Genomic DNA, 25,233 nt, shown 5'->3' on the forward strand with positions numbered 1-25,233 from the left:
ACATGTTTTGCTTATTTTAATTTTTTTTTTTTTTTTTTTTTTGCTTAATTCAAGATTTTTTTCCCCCCTTAATTCAAGATAGTTTTTGTGCTTAATTCAAGATTTTTTTTCTTAATTAAAGTTTTTTTTTCTTAATTCGAGATATTTTTTTGGAGCTTAATTCAAGATTTTTTTTTTTTTTTGCTTAATTCAAGATTTTTTTTTTTTTTTTTTTTTTTTTTTGGGCTTAATTCAAGAATTTTTTATTGCTTAATTCAAGCCTTTTTTGTTTATTTCAAGATTTTTTTGCTCATATCTCACTGAAAAGTTACTCTTTAGGTGATTCTGTCTGATTACCTCCGCCAAGGAGGTTATGTTTTTGCCAGGGTTTGTTTGTTTGTTTGTTTGTCTGTTTGTTTGTTTGTTTGTTTGTTTGTTTGTTTGTCTGTCTGTCCGTTAGTGTGCAACATAACTCAAAAAGTTATGGACAGATTTGGATGAAATTTTCAGGGTTTGTTGGAAGTGGGATAAGGAAGAAATTATTACATTTTGGTGGTGATCGGGGGTGGGGGGGCCCACGGGGGGGGCCACTGATCAGCCTTGGTGGAGGTCTGCGCTCTCCGAGTGCTTCTAGTTTTAAATGTGATGAAATATTTGGACTAGAAATGATAAAAATACACTTGGTCATGTTTGGATTTTTTACAGTGTAATGTACTGTTCAGTCTACGGCTTTCACTTTTGGTGCATCTCAACAAAAGTAAAAAAGGCCAGTAAACACTGTCATACACACATTAACCCCAAACTCACACTGACACCACAACCCTGCTCAACCCTGCACAAAAAACAGCTCATGATCAAGCAACAGGCCCAGTACCCACAATGCAATGCGGCAAACATGCCACAATATGCTGATATGTGTGATTGCATCAGAAGGACGAAAAGTCTACAAAAGCAACTGAAGGAAATGAGAGCTGAAGCAGGTGAATGTTAGCTGGACCTGGACCTGGACCTGGACCTGGACCTGGACCTGGACCTGGACCTGGACCTGGACTTGGACCTGGACCTGGACCTGGACCTGTGTGACCTGATCACATCCAAACAGAACCAGGTCCAACTGCTCTACTAGTGCAGAGTGTTTGTCGTTGCACATCTAACCTCATCCCATCGTCGTCTTCTCTCTTTTTCACAGTTTTTTTTAACCACATCTCTGTATGACTCACCAGGACAGGAAGTGACAGTTCAGATTTCAGCACTAGAAGAACGGTTCTACTTCCTCCCAGAGTACAAACTGTGACAGAATAAAGACACGTATTTACTCTGTTGTTTATTAGTTTGACTGTTACGTCCATCAGGACACATTGACTCATTTGTTATTTGACCTTTGTTCGTCCATCTTCTGTCAGTGGTATCTGCCCCCACAGTCTGGAAGGGTTAGATTTAAAAAAGGATCCAAGTGGGTGAAAGACTGACATCAGCCGTTTACAGAGGTGAGTACTTCTGGTTTATACACACCTATAATGACGACAATGGAAGAAGACATGTTCTAGACCAGGGGTTCCCACAGTGGGGTACCTGTACCCCCAGGGGTACTTAGAAGAAGCCCAGGGGTACTGGAAATGTTTGTGTAAAAACCCATGATATAAGTCATCATGTACTGAATATAAAATAAATAAACAGAATTAATGCTGAAATATAAAACACAATAAATACATTCATATAATAGTTTTATTGTCTTTGGGAACATTTGAGGAACATTTATATTTTATATGATTCAAAATGAGTTTATTTGAGTAGATAAGGAATTATTTTATGTTGATGAAAGGTTCATTTATTAATTAATGACCAATTTATTTATTTTTCTAAACAGTGACAGGGCACTTTTAGTTTATGTTTTACACAAAATTTACTTTAATATATGTGTTATTTTTTATATATTACAGTTAAATATATGTTGTTTATTTACACAGTTTTGTAAATATAAACAGACTCCTTTGGCACAGGAACACATTTGGATGTTATTCAGTTAAAAATACTAAAGTGAGAGTTGGGGGTACTTGGATAAAAAAGACTATTTCAGGGAATGCTTCACTGTAAAAAGTCTATTTCAGGGGGCTCTCTGCTGTAAAAAGTATATTTCTGGCGGTACTCCGCTGTAAAAAGGCTATTTCAGGGGTACTCCGCTGTAAAAAGTCTATTTCAGGGGGCACTCCACTGTAAAAAGTCTATTTCAGGCGGTACTCCACTGTAAAAAGTCTATTTCAGTTGTACTCTGCTGTAAAAAGTCTATTTCAGGGGTACTTCGCTATAAAAGGCCTGTTTCAGGAGGTACTCCACTGTAAAAAGTCTGTTTCAGGGGGTCCTCCACTGTAAAAAGTCTGTTTCAGGGGGCTCTTTGCTTTAAAATGTATATTTCAGGGGGAACGCTGCTGTAAAAAGTCTACTTCAGGGGGTCCTCCACTGTAAAAAGTCTATTTCAGGGGGTACTTCACTGTAAAAAGTCTATTTCAGGGGGTACTCCACTGTAAAAAGTCTGTTTCAGGGGGCTCTCTGCTGTAAAAAGTCTATTTCGGGGGTACTCCGCTGTAAAAAGTCTATTTACAGGGGTACTCCACTGTAAAAAGTCTATTTTGGGGGTACTCTGCCGGAAAAAATCTATTTCAGGGAGTACTCCGCTGTAAAAAGTTGGAGAACTACTGCCCTATTCCATTGCAAGATTTTTTGCTTTAACCCATAAAAGGCCCAGTGTTACTTTTGTGGCAGTTTCCAAATTATTTTTTCTTTATATTTAACTGTTTTTAAGCAATTTATTTCCATTCATTATAATTTTATCTTCTATATTTTTGCATTTCTAAGTGAAAATCCTGTATTTTCTATATTTAATTCACTGATTACATAGATGTTCATTAAAGCTCAGATTAAAGTTGATGGTTATTATATCCGAAACAGATCAAACTGAATAAACAGTGTCTTTTTCAGTCCAATCTGTCATTAACTGAACATAAACCCAGTGTGTCCATCCACTGTGTAATAATAATAATAATAATAATAATAATAATAAATGATGTTTGAGTCTTTAAGGGTTAAAGGCGGACATTTGGGTCTTTAAGGGTTAATTTGCATACAGACTGTTGTGATACGTCTCTAAGGGAAGTTTCTCTCTGACTCAAACCTGTTTTTTATTCAGTGCTGGTTTTTTTAAAAGTGCACGTTGAACATTTCCTGTTTTTTCGTCATCAGTGCTACAGTAAACCACTCTGAGGATGTTCTGAAATGAGCTGAAGAACACGTCTATCACACCTGGTTCTGCTGTCCGTCCTCAGAAGGTAAGACACTGACAGGACACTTTCAGATCGTCCTCTGATGGACTGGGTCTGCTCTGCTCACCTTCTTTATTTGTAAAAACACAAACATGACTATAGGACGTTCACTTCGTTAGCAAAGGAAACATGGACTTTCTCATAAGTGTTAGACTCTTTGTTTGGTTTTCTGTAAATATGCTGGAGGTGGATTCTGTCTAAACCAGGGGTGTCACACATATGGCCCTGGGGACAAATCCAGTCCATGGGTTGAATTTGCAAAGTGCAAAAGTTCCTCAGAACTGCAGAAGTCTCCTGGATGAGAGACGAAAGGTTTGAGCTAAACCAGTCCAGCTGAACCCAGAAGAACCAATGAAGACCTCCACAGACTGAAGGTAGAAACAAATAAAGATCAAATGGGCCAGACCAGTAAAATAAGACCAGTGGCAGCTGCTCGTCTGTCAGACAGGGGAAGCTCATTGTCAGCTTACATTAAAAAAAACTCAAGTTATTTAAACATAAATTCGTCCCTCCGTTCCTTTTTAAGAAAATGCTCAGTGACCTTATCGTTCCAACTAAACAAGAAAGCGCTGAAATTATGTTAAATTGAAACAAGCAAGTCCAATGAGTGTGTTTTATTTACAGTGCAAGAAATGAACAAGTCATTTCGTAGTGGTTTCTCTGTCGATTTCACAGCAGAATGTGTGACGGTATTAAACTGAACTGTGTCAGTGAAGGAGTAGATCTGAAAACAGCTGTCAATCAAACAGGATTCAGCCTTTCGACTGATCCTCCAATCAACACGTGGAAGCCTGGCGTCCAGCCCGACCGAGCTCCGCCCACAGCTCCATTCACCCCCAGAGACTCTGAGCGTCCGGGGTCGGGACAACATCGTGGCATTTATCCAATTACTGTCCAGTTTTGAGTCAATGAAAAAAACTGTTCCACTCAGTCCCATTGAAGTGCATGGACGCTGAGCGTCTACGGACAAATGCACTGAGCAGAGATGGATGAGAAAACAGAGACACGGGAATGTATGAGAAGTGAACAACATCGAGTCCAATGATTTGAGATAAAGCTGATTCTGAACGAACTCGTCTGTGAGATGAACGTGTTCTAACACATTTGTAGTCAATTAATTGTCAACACAACCGAACATATTTAACCATTTAATTTTGGTAATTTTAGGGGAAGCTGAGCTTCCTTTGCAGTCTGTGAGAAATCACCACTGAATAAGACCACATACACATATACATAATAACCAGGGTGTGATTTGTCAAAAAAACAGGGAAGGGGGGGGTTGGTGTTGGTGGTGGGAGTGCAGTAGTTTTATACATGGGGGTGTGGTCCATAACTAACGTAACTAACGCTGGTGTGAAACAAAAGTGAACCTCTCCATCCTTTCACCATCCAACTCCTGGTTCTATTCCTCTATTATTCAGTGGATCTTACACCAAATATTCACACCTTCTAACCTGTATCCACTGGACCCCCTCCACTGCTCTATGCCCCCCCCCACACACACACACACACAAATGCTGGGCCCCATGAATTTGTACCCCCCCCCATGCTTGTGAATTCTGAGACTGTGACAGTTGGGTTCAGGTGAACGTTAGTGTCAGTGATGGAGGATATAGGAGGAAGAAAACTGACACAACCTGATGGGCTTTACAGCAGGTGGGTTGACTCCACCCCCCAGGGATGAAATTCACTGAGCAGAAGTAGGGATGGAAAAACTGGGGGGGGGTTGATTCGCTCCACCCCCCAACAAATCACACCCTGATAATACCCACTCCAAATGTTTCAAATAGTGCAAAAAAGTACGATGGCATTCAAATATTTAGATTTACAAACTAACCTGAACAAATATGAACGACATGAAATGTCTTAAGAAAAATAAGTTCAATTTTAACCATTTTTGTGTCTGTTATTAAATGTTTTTGTGTATTTGTAGATCCACTGGGATCTGTACATTATAATAAACGTGTAAATGATAAACTGAGGCTGAATGTTGGTACAATTGCACTTATTATTACTGTTGTTGTTATTCATATTTTTTAGAGGATAGTCTGTAGATGTAAACATTTTCATCATGTAATTGGACTTTTTTCACTGTAAAACAGAGAAAGGTTTGGTGTTGACATTATTTATATATTCGGATGTTCTTATTGTACTGGTCCGACCCAGTTCAGATCATATTGAATGGAACCAGAACTAACATGAGTTGGACAGACCTGGTCTAAACAGACTGTTCTACTGTTGGATATATGTGTCAGTATGGTAGATACGTGTTTGTTCTACTGTTGGATATATGTGTCAGTATGGTAGATACGTGTTTGTTCTACTGTTGGATATATGTGTCAGTATGGTAGATACGTGTTTGTTCTACTGTTGGATATATGTGTCAGTATGGTAGATACGTGTTTGTTCTACTGTTGGATATATGTGTCAGTATGGTAGATACGTGTTTGTTCTACTGTTGGATATATGTGTCAGTATGGTAGATACGTGTTTGTTCTACTGTTGGATATATGTGTCAGTATGGTAGATACGTGTTTGTTCTACTGTTGGATATATGTGTCAGTATGGTAGATACGTGTTTGTTCTACTGTTGGATATACGTGTCAGTATGGTAGATACGTGTTTGTTCTACTGTTGGATATACGTGTCAGTATGGTAGATACGTGTTTGTTCTACTGTTGGATATACGTGTCAGTATGGTAGATACGTGTTTGTTCTACTGTTGGATATATGTGTCAGTATGGTAGATACGTGTTTGTTCTACTGTTGGATATATGCGTCAGTATGGTAGATACGTGTTTGTTCTACTGTTGGATATACGTGTCAGTATGGTAGATACGTGTTTGTTCTACTGTTGGATATACGTGTCAGTATGGTAGATACGTGTTTGTTCTACTGTTGGATATACGTGTCAGTATGGTAGATACGTGTTTGTTCTACTGTTGGATATACGTGTCAGTATGGTAGATACGTGTTTGTTCTGCTGTTGGATATACGTGTCAGTATGGTAGATACGTGTTTGTTCTGCTGTTGGATATACGTGTCAGTATGGTAGATACGTGTTTGTTCTACTGTTGGATATACGTGTCAGTATGGTAGATACGTGTTTGTTCTACTGTTGGATATACGTGTCAGTATGGTAGATACGTGTTTGTTCTACTGTTGGATATACGTGTCAGTATGGTAGATACGTGTTTGTTCTACTGTTGGATATACGTGTCAGTATGGTAGATACGTGTTTGTTCTACTGTTGGATATACGTGTCAGTATGGTAGATACGTGTTTGTTCTACTGTTGGATATACGTGTCAGTATGGTAGATACGTGTTTGTTCTACTGTTGGATATACGTGTCAGTATGGTAGATACGTGTTTGTTCTACTGTTGGATATACGTGTCAGTATGGTAGATACGTGTTTGTTCTACTGTTGGATATATGTGTCAGTATGGTAGATACGTGTTTGTTCTACTGTTGGATATACGTGTCAGTATGGTAGATACGTGTTTGTTCTACTGTTGGATATACGTGTCAGTATGGTAGATACGTGTTTGTTCTACTGTTGGATATACGTGTCAGTATGGTAGATACGTGTTTGTTCTGCTGTTGGATATACGTGTCAGTATGGTAGATACGTGTTTGTTCTACTGTTGGATATACGTGTCAGTATGGTAGATACGTGTTTGTTCTACTGTTGGATATACGTGTCAGTATGGTAGATACGTGTTTGTTCTACTGTTGGATATACGTGTCAGTATGGTAGATACGTGTTTGTTCTGCTGTTGGATATACGTGTCAGTATGGTAGATACGTGTTTGTTCTGCTGTTGGATATATGTGTCAGTATGGTAGATAAGTGTTTGTTCTACTGTTGGATATATGTGTCAGTATGGTAGATACGTGTTTGTTCTACTGTTGGATATATGTGTCAGTATGGTAGATACGTGTTTGTTCTACTGTTGGATATACGTGTCAGTATGGTAGATACCTGTTTGTTCTACTGTTGGATATACGTGTCAGTATGGTAGATACGTGTTTGTTCTACTGTTGGATATACGTGTCAGTATGGTAGATACGTGTTTGTTCTACTGTTGGATATACGTGTCAGTATGGTAGATACCTGTTTGTTCTACTGTTGGATATATGTGTCAGTATGGTAGATACGTGTTTGTTCTACTGTTGGATATATGTGTCAGTACGGTAGATACGTGTTTGTTCTACTGTTTGATATATGTGTCAGTATGGTAGATACGTGTTTGTTCTGCTGTTGGATACCTTTGTCAGTATGGTAGATATGTGTTTGTTCTGCTGTTGGATATATGTGTCAGTATGGTAGATACGTGTTTGTTCTACTGTTGGAAAAATGTGTCAGTATGGTAGATACGTGTTTGTTCTGCTGTTGGATAAATGTGTCAGTATGGTAGATACATGTTTGTTCTACTGTTGGATATATGTGTCAGTATGGTAGATACATGTTTGTTCTACTGTTGGATATATGTGTCAGTATGGTAGATACGTGTTTGTTCTCCTGTTGGATATATGTGTCACTATGGTAGATACGTGTTTGTTCTACTGTTGGATATATGTGTCAGTACGGTAGATACGTGTTTGGACTACTGTTGGATACCTTTGTCAGTATGGTAGATACGTGTTTGTTCTACTGTTGCATATGTGTGTCAGTATGGTAGATATGTGTTTTCTGTAGAACTTGTTGCATCAGACGTGGGTCAAACACTCCTGGATGTTTCATCATGTGACTAACAACCACATGACACAGATAAGAGATCTAGCACAGATGAAATGGACCGTTTCAACCTGTAAATTTACCATTCCATGAGGGTTACTTTATAAATGCAATAGATTACAGATGACTACACTGTTAAAAATAAAATAACATCATCAACATAGTATCATCACAAAAACTAATGTAACTTATTACATTAAAACATTTAAAGCAGACTGATTACACTCAGAATTTTACCAAAACTGTGTCACTATAAGTTGAATTAAGACACAAACTAACAAAACAGGTCATGGAGTTGGTAAATAAACTATTCAGACTGTATTAAAGAACAGATTTGTGGAAGAGTTTGACCAAAATGCATCCATTTAACAACTGGTTTTTGATCAGTAATTCTAAATAAATCATTTATCTTGTCAATAATGATGGATTTTAACCCATAAAGGCTCAGAACTACTTTAGTGTCAGTTCCCAAATAAAATATTCTCTTTATTTACCCTTTTTTAATGGATTTATCACCATTTATTATAATCTTATCCTTGTATTTTGCATTTTATCGGGATAAATAAGGTGGACGTTTGGGTCTTTAAGGGTATAAGGAGGATGTCTGGGTCTTTAAGGGTCAAAGGCGGACGTTTGGGTCTTTAAGGGTCAAAGGCGGACGTTTGGATCTTTATGGGTTAAAGGGGTACATTTGGGTCTTTAAGGGTTGAAGGTGGACGTTTGGGTCTTTAAGGGTTAAAGGTGGACATTTGGATCTTTATGGGTTAAAGGTGGACGTTTGGGTTTTTAAGGGTTAAAGGTGGACATTTGGATCTTTATGGGTTAAAGGTGGACGTTTGGGTCTTTAAGGGTTAAAGGTGGATGTTTGGGTCTTTAAGGGTTAATGGTGGACGTTTGGGTCTTTAAGGGTTAATTATGGATGTTACTTATGAATAGGTACTCTCCAACTCTATCATTTCTATATTTTTAATATATATTATGTATTTTTTTTTAATTTTTTTTTTTTTTTTCTGAAATTTCAGATCCTTTATCAAACAATGATTTGGTTCAACATGAAGACATGTCCTCTGCTGTGGGGGGTGTCTATTCTGTTGTCTGTGGGGGCAATGGGTAGTCCCATCACCAACACCACTGGCATGAGCTCAACAGTGAAAGCAGACCAGATGGCCACAGCACTGACCACAGCACCGACCACAGTACCGGCCACAGCACCAGCCACAGCACTGACCACAGCACTGACCACAGCACCGCCCATAGCACTGACCACAGAGTCGGCCACTGCACATGTACACCATCATGAGCCTGAGAAGACCTCTGGTCCAACACACAAACCTGCAGAAGTTACTGCAACACCACACATGACCACTGAGGTCATCACAAACACTCAAGTACAACTGCTCCATACTTCGACAGTCCCAGAGTCTAAGGCCACGGCCTCAGACCAACCTACCCCCAGTGGGACCAGGACTGGAACGGTGCAGTCCACAGAGGTTCAGCCACATCCGCAATCACCCACCACTTCTACTGCAGTAACTCCTCCTGAAACAGCTTCTACAACACTGCCGACAACAGCAGCACTGGGAACAATATCCCCAACAACAGGAACAATATCACCAACAATAACAACAGCATCACCGACATCAGCATCTTCATCTCTGGGCAGATCCACCATGGGAACCACTACATCTGAGTTGTTCTCCACAGCAACTCCTGGTAGTTCCCCAGAGGTTCCCAGTCTCACCCATAAACCCAGCAGTCCTTCAGTTTCAGAGAACTCCTCAGTGATGGTCAGCGCTACCACCGGATCTTCACCTGTGTTGAACCACACCTCTTCTTTTCCTGAAAGCAGAACTGAGATGCCCACCACCACCACCACCACCAGCGGCACTCCTCCTCCTCCCTCGACACACAAGCCTATTTCTGCAACCACACCCTACATGTCCACATCAGCATTTCCTGACACCACAAAGCTCCAACCTCCAGCTGAGTCTTCTTCAACAAAGGTTTCCACCTCCACAACAATGGCATCCAACCATTCAGGAGGAATTCTCATTCCTGTCAGTCCCAGAAAGTTGCCAGTTCCGACCAGTAAATCCGTTACTCCTGTGACTAAAATCACAGAGAGCCCGCCCACAACTCAGGTCCAGTCCTGCTCAGTGCGACACATCATAAAACAGTGCCTCATTGCCGTTGCTGTGCTGGCTGCGTTGGCCACCATCTTCATGGTCTCTACCATTATCCTCTGCACAAAACTATCAGCAAGGAAGTATCGGGTCAAAAAACCTCAGCAGGCCACAGAGATGATGTGCATTTCTGCGCTGCTGCCTGAAAGGAATCACAACTACACAAGGCAACGCAATCCAGTCACTAACGGGGTCTTAGTGATACCAAGTGGAGCAGACAGTGATGACGATGGAGGAGATAACCTCACTCTCAGTAGCTTCCTCCCAGACAATGACCGTTTCGTTTAAACCCCACTGGAATGTTGTTGCACACGTTCTTTGAGCAGATCCTCAGAAGGGCCAACGTGTCTGATGTCAGTAATATGGAAACTGTCACCACTGGACTCATGCTTCCTCTTTGATGCTGTGGTTAGCTTAACTGCACGCCCTATCACAGTGGAGGAAGATGCCCAGACCACAAACACCAAAAGACCACGGCTGTTCTACTGTAGCATCTACACATGCATGTAGTTTGGGCAAATCTGACAACAAATGTGCAAATGAAAACGCTTTTGGAATAAATGGAATAATCCTGACTTTACACTGAGGACTTTACAGATCAGAAGACTATCTGGGTTTAAGGACAGTTTAAATCAAACCCATATTTGTCCAGTTTGGACCCAGTCCAGTTTGTCCTTGTAGGTGTTTCCATTGAACAGTGTTTTGTTCTGCTGTGTGATTCTAGTCCAGTCCCATCTGTGTTCATTGTGGTCCAATCCTGTCTAGTTGTGTTCTGGTTCTGGTTGAAGGCAGATGTTTGACTCAGTTGGATCCAAACCTCCACGGTGTTGCCACTGTAGTGTGGGTTCATCTACTGCTATTGCACTGACTGTCTTCAACTACAGAAGAAGGGAACGCAGAATTGGCCAGAGGAAAAGTCCGCATTTATGGACACGCACTATGGATTTATGGGACACAATTGGACAGCAGGAAATCACCAACCAGTTGTAGATCCAGAATTTCCCAGTGACCCAGGTACCGTTTACTGAACTGTGTGATGTTCTTGACCCTCTGGTGTCCCCAGACTGGTCCTGCCCTGGGGAAGCAGTTCCTCCACTAAAGCCAGTGTCTATTGGCCTGAACGAACTAGAACCACCTGTTCTGAGTACAGGGTCATAGGGGAGACCATTGGACTGAACAGAACCACCAGGACCACATGAACAGGACTAAACCACCAGCACCACATGTACAGGACTAAACCACCAGGACCACATGAACAGGACTAAACCACCAGGACCACATGAACAGGACAAAACCACCGGGACCACATGAACAGGACAAAACCACTCCATGGGTTTACAGTACACTGGTACACTATACTTCTAGATCCAGACGACTCCAAAACCACCTCATCAGAGTGGAAAAACTTTTTTATGATCTTTGATAGTTTTTGTGACATTTCGCTGTTTCCACAACCAGTTTAATAATAATAATACATTTTATTTGTATAGCGCTTTTCATGGAACTCAAAGACACTTTACATACAGCAGATAAAAACAGAAACCAAACACATTATAAACAGATAAAAGCGGGTGCAGAAGACAGGTATATAAATATAAAACAGTTAAACAGTTAAAAGCAATCTTAAATAAGTGAGTTTTTAAAAGGGATTTGAAGGTGTTGAGGTCGTTATATTGTGTCGGTTATATTGTGTAATTTACATTTTGCTCATTTCTGAGGGTCATGGAAACCCAGCTAGTGTTCAAAAGTTATTATTTTCCAAATTCTTGAGCAGATCTCTGATGGTTTTCCATGTAACAACAGGTGACAGGAAGTCTGTCAAAGGACGACTGTTGTGTTGATCTGCACTGTAGCTGTGAGGCTTCACTGTGTTCTCTGTGTTTTCATTAACCCTTTCATGCATGAATTATGAGAACCTTAATCAAGATTTTTTTATTCGTCTTCAGGCATGAAAATAAACAATTTGACTGATTTTTTAATGAACATATTTTTCATGGAGTTACAAAAATGTCCACTCAGCTTGACACCATGTGTTTAATTTTAGAAGCAAAGGCACATGTATTTACTGATATACTGTGTGAAAACTATGAAATTAAAATGCTGCTAATCTGATGTTTTCTCACATTTTAGCATACCTGCATGGAGCTAATATGCAAAAATAAATAAATAAATAACATTTTGTTTAAAAAAAACAAACAAAAACAAAACACTATCTATTACAGTCTAGCAACAATTAGCAATTTTTTTTACACTCAAACATGTTACTACAGATCAGGTTTATCTAGAACAGCACAGTTACAGTAATGGTATGAATTTCAGTGTATGGGATGATGCATTAATGTCCACTGTGTTGGCTGGTATGGAACTAAAACAACAAAATCCATGATTATTCAAGAGAACCCCTTTGAACAGCTGTCCACTGTAGTGATCGCTATGCATGAAAGGGTTAATGATGAGCAGGACATGTCTGTGGTTGCACTGGGGTTTGTGTGTAGAAGCATTTTTTAGTTTTCTAGTTATTTATCTTCTCTGCCAAAGCACTTATTTAAAGTTTATCTTTCAACCCTTAAATCTTGAATATTCTAGAACAGAGTTTATCGTGTGAATTTATGTACAGTACTGTTTTCTAAGTTCCTGGTGAATTATTTGGTCAGTAAATGGTTGGTTAAATACAACAGTGTGTTGTGGACTCACTTCCCGTGTTTATGAAAGCCTCTTCTTTTACCCTGCTCTCTATTTCACATTCACTTCCTCTTGTGTCAAACAAAAACAGTCCCCTGAATTCTTCTGAAGTCTGCGCTCCAAATTTTTTTCTTCATGTTTTTGGCATCTGAAAGCCTCACCCTTTACTTTCAGCAGAGCTCCGACAAATGTAAACCTGGAGGATGATGGACTTCATCTGGTCCTCCTGATGACCATATAAAGCTTGACTTGTCCCGTCTGATCACAAACATTACACGGTTGCCAGAAATGAATTCAGACGTTCACACATAAACACATCCCCTCGTACACTCCCCCTTCCTGCCTAAAGTGGTCATACACCCCCTCACAGCCTAATGACACTACACCACTGTCACCCAACAGGCCCATCCCCCTCCCCCCAGCTGTTACAGGTGTTTTGTCCATACAGGAAACATTAACTTCATCACTGGAACAAGTCGCTCTTTTACCCCAAGAGGCTTCGTAAGTTCTCAAGTGTCAGAAACAGATTTGTTTAAAAAAAGGCAGAAACAACGCATCCGAAACATTTCCAAGAAGAATAATTCATTTTTGATGGAACGTGTAAACCCAAAGCAATGTGTCCTCAACAAGGTTATTATCGTTAACGAAAACTAATGAAATGACGAAAACTAGAATTGAAAAAACATTTTCATTAACTGAAATAAATAAAAACTATAATTAAAAGAAAAAACAATAACTATCTGAAACTGTATTGTGTGTTTACAGAACTAACTAAAACATAAAAGTTATGGATAAAATTCCCTTCGTTTTCGTCTTTGTCAATGTCGGATTGATATGAAAGCAACGTATTTCACTCTTGCAATTTTAGCTGGTGGCACCATATGGCACTTCACGTCCGTCACTTCTCATCACTTGTTTAGTCGTCTTCTCGTCCCCACTCTACCTGGAAACATGGAGACTAAAGTCAGGAGAAAGCAGCAGAGTCCTGTCTGGGATTTATTTGAATACGACGGCGAGGAAGATAAAAGATACAACAAAACTAAAATTAATACTAAAGCTAAATCAAAACTAAGCATTTAGAAAAAAATGAAAATTTTTTTTTAAAAAAACCTAGCAAACCTGCTCTAAAAACAAATTAAAACTAACGGAATTAGAGAAAATAAAGTCAAAACTAAATAAACTAAACTATAATGAAAAATCCAAAACTATTATGACCTTGGTCCTCAACTGTTGAAAAGTAAAATAAATGAAAAGTTAAAGTCATAAGTGCAAAAAAAAAACAGACTTTGAAGAGAAAGTCTGAAATGTAGCGTAGCTTCAGTTGCATTTCAACCACATTTACATTGAAACTATAAGATGTTCACTTTCAAATGATGTTCCATGTGTGCACTTTCATTTATTCACATTCCTCCTCTGTGGAAAAGTGGACCAGTTTGGACTGAACAGGACCCACTTTGGGGCAGGACCAGGACCCAGCCTGGTCCTGGTCCTAAGGATGTTAAAGGAGGGCAGTCTGTGGCGTCCACGTCCCTGTAGCTCCAGTGGAGGAGGTCCCTGCCCCCACAGCAGAGCAGGAACTCCTACCTAACAAGAACAATCTGTGTGCAGACCCAGGAGCCCAGACACTCATGGGAGACTGAGGGGGGAGGAGAGAAGTGGGGGGAGGGAGGGGTTTGTCCTCATGGTTAGAAATGTTGTGTTTTTTTTGTGTTTTTTTTGCTCCATCCAGACAAACCCCCTGGCTGAAATCTGAAACTGCAGAAGTGTCGTTCTTCCCTGAACCTCCGTCACTCTGGTCTCACTCTCTGAACTTTTCCAGACCAGTTTCACCTACAGACGCTACTTCCACTTTTGACTTTTTTGTTTGTTTGTTTTTCTGTATTCTTTTTGTCTGCTGTAGTGGATGGTAAGTACATGTTTTCATCCATTTTCTGTTTTCCATTGAATGGCTCTCAGCTGATGTGACTCCGACGTACGACAGAAGAATGAACAGGACAACGTTCTGCATGTGTTTTAGATTTTCCAGTGGTTAACTCTGTAACGGCTGTAGGTTTATGGACCACACTGCAGTGGAACGTGAACATGGTAGAGTTTCAAATGGAAGAACACAGGAGCTAAACTAAAGCCAGTTAAACCTGTGGACTGAACCTTTACTGGTCCATGGGTTCCTGGTGTTCTGGTGGATGTTTGGAGGTTAACCCTTTACACACCTTGGTTCTACTGGAGCTGACGGACATGTGGATCAGTCTACTGTCTGCTGAGGTCCAGACCTTTATCCTGTCTCTGCTCCATCTGGGTACAAGCTGGACTGCATGAGCCTACTGTCATCTGGAACGGAGGGGGAGGGGTTTCTTCCAGGATTAGTCACCTCCTCAAACTAAACCAGATCCAATCACACATACTGTCACACACATGCACTGATACAGATGAACTGGACTACAGACAGAACAGTCTGGACTCAGTTTAGTTCAGGTTACACATTCAGCCCATTATGATCTAAACTGGATCAGAACCAGTTCCATAATAACAGAAGAACCTATAAATAAGGACTGCTCCAAAATGTCCTCTTGGTTTTAGTGCAAAAAATAACATTAAATTAGGAAAATATTCACATTTACAAACTTTCCAAACAAAAAAAAAAATGCAAATAACTTCAAAAAAACTGAAATTTCTTAAGAAAATTAAATGTAATTTTAATGATATTATGCCTCAACTCGTCATTTACAGATGTACACTACCGGTCAAAAGTTTTAGAACTCCCCAATTTTTCCAGTTTTGTATTGAATTTCAAGCAGTTCAAGTCCAATGAACAGCTTGAAATGGTACAAAGGTAAGTGATGAACTGTCCAAGGTTAAAAAAAAAAAAAAAAAAAAAGGTAAGGTTAAACAAAACTGAAAAATAATGTACATTTCAGAATTATACAAAAAGGCGAACAAGAAATGGGTTAACAACTTAAAGCAGTTCTGCAGCAATGGAGGTTGATCAAGCCTCGAAAGTTGGTGCTACCAATTCCTCCAGGTGTCCCAGTGTTTGTGAATTACTTACAACCCCCTCTGTCTGCATAAAAGTAGTGTTGGAAAGTAGTGTGGTCATAGTAAGCAAGTCTCAGTTTCACCTGTGAACAGAAGACTTCCAGTTGCAGGTTTGATGGGTCAAGTTGCAGCAAGAAAGCCATTGCTGAGACTTCAGAATAAGAAAAAGAGGCTTGCCTGGGCCATGAAACACCACCAGTGGACTACTGAAGACTGGAAGAAGGTGTTCTGGACTGATCAAACCTGCAACTGGAAGTCTTCTCTTCACAGCTGAAACTGAGACTTGCTTACTACGACCACTATCTTCACTGTGCTTGAAGCTGTTGTCCTGTCAGTCTCCTCTCACTCCAGCTGCTCTGTCTCTCTTCTATCGTTAATTGCCTTTTCCTCTTTTCCATTTTTATGGTAACACACTACATTCTGCAGTACAATAGTCTTCAAATAATTCTCACAATGGTATGGTACCAAAGTGTGTTCCAACACTACTTTTCTGCAGACGCAGGGGGTTGGAAGGAATTCACAAACGTTGGGACACCTGGAGGAACTGGTAGCACCAACTTTCCAGGCTTGGTCAACCTCCATTGCTGCAGAACTGCTTTAAGTTGTTAACCCATTTCTTGTTCGCCTTTTTGTATAATTCTGAAATGTACATTATTTTTCAGTTTTGTTTAAGCTTACCTTTTTTTTTTTTTTTTTTTTTTTTTTTACCTCTGGTTCACTGCTTACCTTTGTACCATTTCAAGCTGTTCATTGGACTGGAACTGCTGGAATTTCAATACAAAACTGGAAAAAATGGGGTGTTCTAAAACTTTTGACCAGTAATGTACAAACAAGTAGAGGGACGAATGTTCTGAAGCAGCTTTGGAAGAACTGTGGGTCTAATTTAAAAAAGAAATATTTACTGAGATAAAAGACAAACTATTTTTCAGATAAAACACATTTTTATATTATTTTTATATATAAATCTGCATGTAACAGTAAAAAGTATATGTTATTTTTCTCCTCTTTTTCCACACAGCAAAAATTGGAGAGTTAAATCAACTCCCACAGAGTTGATTTTAACTCTTTTTCAGAGTTTATATAGGTCCACACTTTACAGAGTTAAATTAACATTTTCATTGGAGTTAATTATTTAACACTATGCCAGAGTTGCCTTTTTAACTCAGAAACCTGAGTTAACTTAACACTGACTGATTTAACTGCCAACACTCACAAGAGTTCAAAAATGGTAAATGAACTGAAGTTATATAGCGCATTTTCTACACCTTCATGGTGCCCAAAGCGCTTTACGATTCCTCACATTCACACACACACTCATACACCAGCGGGCAACTTCGACATGTGGATAGTCAGAGCCAGGATTCGAACCGCCAACCCTTTGAATGACCCGCTCTGGCCAGAGCTGCCCTTCATAAGCTCACAGACCTGGGTTAAATGAACCCATATAGATTTATTATTTACACTGTCAGAGTTTCTCCTTTAACTCAAACAGAGTTAAGTTAACACCATGAAAGTAACAAAAATAACACTCATTTTACGCAATTTTCACTCTGAAAGTAGTGTTAATTTTAATCAGAAAAAAAGTGAATCCATTAAAAATGATTTAAATTTCAATGTGAACAGGGTGATTCAAAGAAAGCTGATGCATTTTTTTTAGAACATTTATTTTTCCTCTTTTTTTTTCCTCTCTGACAGTGACAGTCTGATAGAAATTGTACAAGTTCACCTGGTTTGAAATGCCGGGGCCAGGCAAATTAACTATTTAGAGACACAAAACAACACTTCTCCTGAGTTAATTTCCACAGGCTTGACTAACTCTTTTCATTAACCCCAACTCTGAATGACATTTAACTCACAGTGAGTTAAAACTACACTTTGAGAGTGAAAATTGACTCTCAAATGTTTAACCCTGAAATTTCAGCTCTCCAGTTTTTGCTGTGCAGTGTGAGGACAGAGGACAGACTGTCTTCAGGTGGTTCCCATAAATACTAATGATTTCTAAGTGTCCCTTCACTGTCCTTTTAAATCCTACAGGAACATGGTGCCGTCTCTTCACCTGATCGGCGTCTCTGTGGGGTTCTGCGTCCACGGCGCTTTAGCCACGCCCCTGCCCTTTTACGGTGTCCTGGAGGGAAGCACGTTTGAGGAAGAAGTGTCCAACTTCACTTCCTCTGCACCCACCAGCGTCCTGTTCTCTGAGCACCAGCCCACACCTGGAAGCCCTGCCCACGTGGACGTCGATTTTCTGGGACAGGTTGAGAACTTCCTCCAGGAGAACCTGCTCCTCATCCTGGTGGTGACCGTCCTCATCTTCGTCCTCACTGTGATGATCTGTGCGGCAGTGTTCATGAGCCACAGGCGGAAAGTCAACGCCTACTATCCTTCATCCTTCCCCTCAAAAATGTACGTGGACCACAGGGACAAAGCCGGAGGAGCCAAACCCTTTCATGAAGTACCAGAGAAAAGCAGGCCTGAGCAGAAGAGCGAGCCGCTGGATTCACACAGTCAGCTACAGGCAGACATCATGAAGGCGTCCAGGAACCTGAGGACCTCACACAGACCTGCAGAGGACGGGGACCCGGGTCAGACCGATGACCGCCACGGCCCTGAGGACACACCACATGACCAGGTCCTAGAGGAGCAGATACAGAGGCGTCCTGAGGAGGAGGAGCCATGTCAGCTGTCCGTCAGTCTGGAGGAGGAGGGGGAGGAGCCACAGGAGCCGTCATGTCTCCGCCCATCGTCTCTGCTCCTTCACAGTGACTCTGCCACACTTCAGCTGATCCAAGGAGAGAAGACAGCCTTCTGAGGGTTAGGGAGACCCAGACGTCCACCTTTAAAGACCCAGACGTCCACCTTAAAAGACCCAAACGTCCACCTTTAAAGACCCAGACGTCCACCTTTAAAGACCCAAACGAACACCTTTAAAGACCCAGACGTCCACCTTTAAAGACCCAAACGAACACCTTTAAAGACCCAGACGTCCACCTTTAAAGACCCAAACGAACACCTTTAACCCTTAAAGACCCAAACGTCCACCTTTAACCCATAAAGACCCAAACATCCACCTTTAAAGACCCAGACGTCCACCTCTAAATCCCCCAAAGTCCACCTTTAAAGACCCAGACGTCCACCCTTAAAGACCCAAATGTCCACCTTTAACCCTTAAAGACCCAGACGTCCACCTTTAACCCTTAAAGACCCAGACGTCCCACCCTTAAAGACCCAAATGTCCACCTTTAAAGACCCAAATGTCCACTTTTAACCCTTAAAGACCCAGACGTCCACCTTTAAAGACACAGACGTCCACCCTTAAAGACCCAAATGTCCACCTTTAACCCTTAAAGACCCAAACATCATTTGTTATTATTATTATTATTATTATTATTATTATTATTATTATTATTATTATTATTATTATTATTATTATTACTTATTATTATTATTATTACTTATTATTATTACTTATTATTACACAGTGGATGGACACACTGGGTTTATGTTCAGTTAATGACAGATTGGACTGAAAAAGACACTGTTTATTCAGGTTGATCTGTTTCTGATATAATAACCATCAGCTTTAATCTGAGCTTTAATGAACATCTACATCAAATATAGGAAAATAGATTATTTACAGTGAAAAATGCTAAATACAGATTATAATATTATAATAAATGGAGATAAATGACTTAAGAAAGGTTAAATCCAGAGAAAAACTCATTTGGGAAGTGTCAGTAAAAGTATCTGTGGGTCTGTGTGGGTTCAGTCTGATGGTTTTCCTCAGACTGGATAAACAGACTAATAAAGGACTGTTTTCCAGGATGATGATACTCCAGTGTATGGAGGACTCATGGATGGTTTTATGATCCAACCCTCTGTACTATCATCATCCAAACACCAATGAAAGCCTGTCCTTTGGAAGAACAGTGTTCATTTATCCCTCTGAACACTGAACTGAAGCTGTGGGTGGAGTCACAGACAGTTACACCAGTCTGTTTAAGGAGTCCGATGGAGAACAGACCGTTAGACAAAAACAGCCCAGATTAGTTTAAACCTACTGTGGAAACCTGATCAAAAGAAGGGAATCATGGGTCATCATCATCATCTTCATCATCATCATGTTGTGTTTTTGCCTCATACCATTGTAGACGTCGATCCTTTTATGTTTCTAGCTGTTTATTGTGCTGTGGAGATTCAGTGACTTCATTTTAACCCTTTCATGCCTGATGTCCACATGTGGACCCACAGTTGAACTGATGTTCCAAAGGGTTCTAAAGGTAATCTAGTCCAAACCACATGGGTTCAGTCTGTACAGACCCTCAGACATACAATGAACTAAAGGATCATCTGAGCTGGAGAATGTGGACTGATCTGGGATCTGCTACAGTGAACCTCCTCAGACCCAGATTTGGGTTTACTGTCCACGTTTGGACAACAGGTTCACAGATTTAGACAAAAAAATTATAATAAAACTGTCCACTGTTAAGGACAGTCCGTAAAAAAAATGCATCTGAAAAAAACTGTTGCATCATCATGTTTCCAATACTGACATTTATTGAATTTAAAAAAGCCCAAATTTGTCCTTTCCTGGGTCTGAGGAGGGAAAATACCGAATGTATAAAACCATTGTTTTATTATTCTAAATACATTTCAACTTTAACCTAATTTTGAAAAATAAAATCAATCTAAAACAAATCTACATACTTTTTTCATAATTTCTACATGAATGGGTTAAGGCCAGAGGTCAGATCCTGGTCCTCTGTGATTAGGTGGTTAACCCCCCCCCCCCCCCCCCCCCCCCATCTCATTGTCATGTATTTCCTAGATTAATTTTTTTCTAAATGTTTAGTTTTTACCAATAAAAAATCCTCCCACTGTTAAAATTCATTCATCTGATACTTCTTCAGTGGAGGTACGATCAACTATATATTTTGTACAAAACCTTAATTCTCCCACAAATAACAAATAAATTGTGGTGAATATGTTCATGTGTCATTGTCCTAACATCTCAATGTCTGTAATATCAGAGCAGGGTTGTACAAAATTCAGAATTTCAGAATTTAATTTGATTCAATGAATTTGAATTTGAATTGACTCCGCCCTACAGGAAGTGGAACTGACTTAATTTTAATTCAGTTAAATTCATTCTCATCTCAGTGAGAATGTGATAGTTTGAACAGACATTTTATTCCAGATGGAGTAGACTACTACAGACACTAACATTAAACAAACATCCACTTAATGTGGAATAATTAGAAATATTTTCATTTCAAAGTCATCAAATCAATCAGTGTTTTGTTAAATGCACTTTTCTTTTATTCCAGTCCTTTACAGGGTAAAGCTGGTCCATCTAATGATCAACAGTTCTTTAAATGTTTAATCATTGAGGCATCATCATTCTGTTTGAAATATCTGTCCTGCAACAGTAAATGTCCTCCAGGACACAGATATGGACATTTTAAAAACAGCAAGGTATTCTGGGAAATGAAGTTCTGTCCCATCATTTTATCACAATTTGAAAGTTAGTACAATTTTAACGATCTGTTTGATGGAGTATGTTTTTAATGTTAATTTGTGGTTAAAAAAAAAAAATCCACTGAATCAAGGTTATCGTAAATGAAAACTAACAAAATGACGAAAATTAGAATTGTAAAACATTTTCGTTAACTAAAATAAAAACTATGATTAAAAGAAAAAACGATAACTAACTGAAACGCTATTGTGTGTTTACAAAACTAACTAAAACATATAAAAATTATGGATAAAATTCCCTTCGTTTTCGTCTTCGTCAATGTCAGATTGATATAAAATCAGATTTATTTCCTCAAGCAGTTTTAGCTGCTGGCACCATATGATATTTAACGGTCCGACACTTCTTGTCACTTGTCGTTTACAGTCGTCTTCTGGTCCCCACTCTACCTGGAAAGATGGAGACTAAAGTTGGGAGAAAGCAGCAGAGTCCTGTCTGGGAATTATTTGAATTCGATGGTGAAGAAGAGAAAAGATGAAAAAAAAAAAAAAAAACTAAACTAAAACTAAGCATTTAGAAAATAACGAAAACTGATTTAAAAAAAAAAAAATAGCAAACCTGCTCTAAAAACTAATTAAAACTGAATTAGAGAAAAAAAAAAAAAAGTCAAAACTAAATAAAACTAAACTATAATGAAAAATCCAAAACTATTATAACCTTGCACTGAATATTTTTTTACAGACTGAATGTGTTTGATCAGAATGAGCTTCATTTGGGTGTGAATCATATCTTATGGTATGATATCACACATGTATCTGTAATATATCAGATCAGATGTTGTATCAGATCAGCCTTAGAAGTAACATTCCAAACCCTAGACCACAGGTGTCAAACGTGCGGCCCAGGGGCCAAATCTGGCCCGCCACAAGTTCCATTCTGGCCCGGAGGAAAATGAACCTGAACAGTCCAGGTTGTCCAAATCCTTTTGGTTCAGGTTCCACATACAGACCAATGTGATCTCCAGTAAAAATAACAACACAATAACCCATAAATAATGACAACTACAAAATTTCTTTGTGAAAAATTATGTGGAAAAAATGTAGGGGAAAAAATAACATTACACTGTGAAAATACTTACATTTACAAAACTATTATTTCACAATAAAATGCAAATAAATGCATAAATAAAAACAAAAATGAACAAGCCGAAATGTGCAGTTTTAACAATATTCTGCCTGTTACTAAATGTTTATGTAACATTGTGTATAAATGTACATGTATAAATAAGTCAAGGTATAATATTGTTAAAATTGCACTAATTTTTTAAATGAAATTTCAGTTTTTTCGGGTTGTTCACATCTTTTTTTGTAAAATGTAAATATTTTCATAATTTAATTGAGGGTTTTTTGTACTAAAACAAAAAGAAAAACTTGGATTTGTCATTATTTATAGATGATTAAGTCATTATTTTACTGGTCTGGCCCGCTTGGGATCAAAATGGGCTGAATGTGGCCCCTGAACCAAAATGAGTTTGACACCCCTGCCCTAGACTGTAGAAACATCCTGTTCCACTCCAAAGGTACGACTTCAGACTAGAACGTTTTCCCTGGAATCATAATCTACATAAAATATGAACACAGTCTCTGGTCCTGATGCACAAGACGACTGTAGGAAAAACACACACAGCATATTTGTGATACAACACTTTTATTGCACATTTTCAGGAAGGAAGCATTTCTAAAATAATTCATTCAAGCCATTCAACCGTTCCACTGGTTCAAACCACCTCTGTGTCAGTGCATATTAAAACGTCAGGGTTCAGGTGCAGACTACATACTGATAAAACATGTTGGACACAGCGTTCCACACAGCTCATGTCCCTAAAATAAGGCTCACCTTTGCTCCACCCACTGGAATGGTGCTTTCATTGTGCGCTTACGTGACAGGCTAAAGGTGCAGTATAAAGAGTGGCAGGGAACAGACTAATACATGGTGAAAGGGTGACAGGGAACTGACTAATACATGGTCAAACACTGATACTGAGGGTCGACAGCGTACGTGCTACCAGGATATTAGGTGTGAGTCATGTGTTGAGCAGAGAAGTTAGGGTTTGGTGCTGGACGACGTCTCTACTTGGGGACAGAGGACAGATCAGCTGAGGCAGACGTCCTTTAAGTGCTGGCTCGGACCGCCTCCTGCTGGTCGCTCTGCTGCTTGAGACGGTAGTCGGCCAGGGCAGCTTTGATGGCATCTTCTGCGAGCACTACAGAGAAACAACCACAGAGTTCAAACACACAAACAAGTCCAACTAAAACAGATGAAGAAGAAGAACAGAGGAGCTGCAGAACTATAACAGAAGAAGAACAGAGGAGCTGCAGAACTATAACAGAAGAAGAAGAACAGAGGAGCTGCAGAATTATAACAGAAGAAGAAGAACAGAGGAGCTGCAGAACTATAACAGAAGAAGAAGAACAGAGGAGCTGCAGAACTATAACAGAAGAAGAAGAACAGAGGAGCTGCAGAACTATAACAGAAGAAGAAGAAAAGAGGAGCTGCAGAACTATAACAGAAGAAGAACAGAGGAGCTGCAGAACTATAACAGAAGAAGAGCAGAGGAGCTGCAGAACTATAACAGAAGAAGAAGAACAGAGGAGCTGCAGAACTATAACAGAAGAAGAACAGAGGAGCTGCAGAACTATAACAGAAGAAGAACAGAGGAGCTGCAGAACTATAACAGAAGAAGAAGAACAGAGGAGCTGCAGAACTATAACAGAAGAAGAACAGAGGAGCTGCAGAACTATAACAGAAGAAGAGCAGAGGAGCTGCAGAACTATAACAGAAGAAGAAGAACAGAGGAGCTGCAGAACTATAACAGAAGAAGAACAGAGGAGCTGCAGAACTATAACAGAAGAAGAACAGAGGAGCTGCAGAACTATAACAGAAGAAGAAGAACAGAGGAGCTGCAGAACTATAACAGAAGAAGAAGAACAGAGGAGCTGCAGAACTATAACAGAAGAAGAAGAACAGAGGAGCTGCAGAACTATAACAGAAGAAGAAGAACAGAGGAGCTGCAGAACTATAACAGAAGAAGAACAGAGGAGCTGCAGAACTATAACAGAAGAAGAAGAACAGAGGAGCTGCAGAACTATAACAGAAGAAGAACAGAGGAGCTGCAGAACTATAACAGAAGAAGAAGAACAGAGGAGCTGCAGGACGTACTGGAACAGTGGAGTTTCACCGGTGGAAGACTCAGCTCTTTAGCGATTTGAGTGTTTTTAATGGTCAAAGCTTCATCCACCTGAAAAGAAAAGTACACGACTCAGATAACGTACGTCTGGAACAGAACGGACTGAAAACAAATAACAAATAATATGTACACTGGAAAAATCTAAATCTGACCAAGTGTATTTTTCTCATTTCCAGTCCAAATATCTCATCACACTTAAAATCAGACAGAATCACCTAAAGAGGAACTTTTCAGTGAGAAATAAGAACTGATTTATAGACAAGAGATCTGGAAAATCGGATTTCAACAAATCTGAACAAGATTATTTTCACTTGTTCCATTGGCAGATTTTTTTTTGTTGCTTAATTTAAGATTTTTTTGCTCAATTCAAGATTTTTTTTTTAATTCAAGATTTTTTTTTTTCCTTAATCTCCTAAGACCCAGCTATGGGTTTTCTGTCCACATTTGTGGAAAAGAGTTTCATAACTTTATACAAAAAAAAGAAGAGAAAACTGTCCACCACAAAGGACATTCCATAAAAATTTTAAAAACTGCATCTGAAAAAACTTTTGCATCATGATTTTTCCAATATAGGCACTTATTT

At 39.5% G+C, this 25,233-nt stretch overlaps 1 protein-coding gene and 1 long non-coding RNA gene across 7 annotated transcripts; one reads left to right on the plus strand and one right to left on the minus strand.

Moving 5' to 3' along the window:
• Positions 1–1,185: 1,185 nt before the first annotated feature.
• On the plus strand, positions 1,186–18,872 carry LOC115430595 (transmembrane protein 119-like). 4 transcript variants are annotated; one of them, XM_030150690.1, is made up of 4 exons: positions 1,186–1,466; positions 3,217–3,302; positions 14,630–14,806; positions 17,968–18,872. In XM_030150690.1, the coding sequence occupies exon 4, from the start codon at positions 17,972–17,974 to the stop codon at positions 18,740–18,742; it is 771 nt and encodes a 256-aa protein (XP_030006550.1). In that variant the 5' UTR covers positions 1,186–1,466; positions 3,217–3,302; positions 14,630–14,806; positions 17,968–17,971; the 3' UTR covers positions 18,743–18,872. The 4 variants fall into 4 exon arrangements, 3 of the variants coding, with proteins under 3 accessions (XP_030006550.1, XP_030006551.1, XP_030006549.1); XR_003936963.1 differs by lacking the exon at positions 17,968–18,872 and having other exon boundaries at positions 14,630–15,405; XM_030150691.1 differs by lacking the exon at positions 14,630–14,806.
• LOC115430596 (uncharacterized) lies at positions 9,259–23,401 on the minus strand. 3 transcript variants are annotated; one of them, XR_003936964.1, is made up of 4 exons: positions 23,273–23,401; positions 17,779–17,784; positions 9,963–9,968; positions 9,674–9,688 (listed from the first exon to the last, which is right to left on the minus strand). It is a non-coding gene; the product is annotated as an uncharacterized LOC115430596 (long non-coding RNA). The 3 variants fall into 3 exon arrangements; XR_003936965.1 differs by lacking the exon at positions 9,674–9,688 and adding an exon at positions 9,837–9,847; XR_003936966.1 differs by lacking the exons at positions 9,674–9,688; positions 9,963–9,968; positions 17,779–17,784 and adding exons at positions 9,259–9,270; positions 13,354–13,358.
• Between the last annotated feature and the right edge of the window lie 1,832 nt (positions 23,402–25,233).

Source organism: Sphaeramia orbicularis, chromosome 12, assembly GCF_902148855.1.
Source record: "Sphaeramia orbicularis chromosome 12, fSphaOr1.1, whole genome shotgun sequence".
In the NCBI taxonomy this organism is placed as follows: domain Eukaryota; kingdom Metazoa; phylum Chordata; class Actinopteri; order Kurtiformes; family Apogonidae; genus Sphaeramia; species Sphaeramia orbicularis.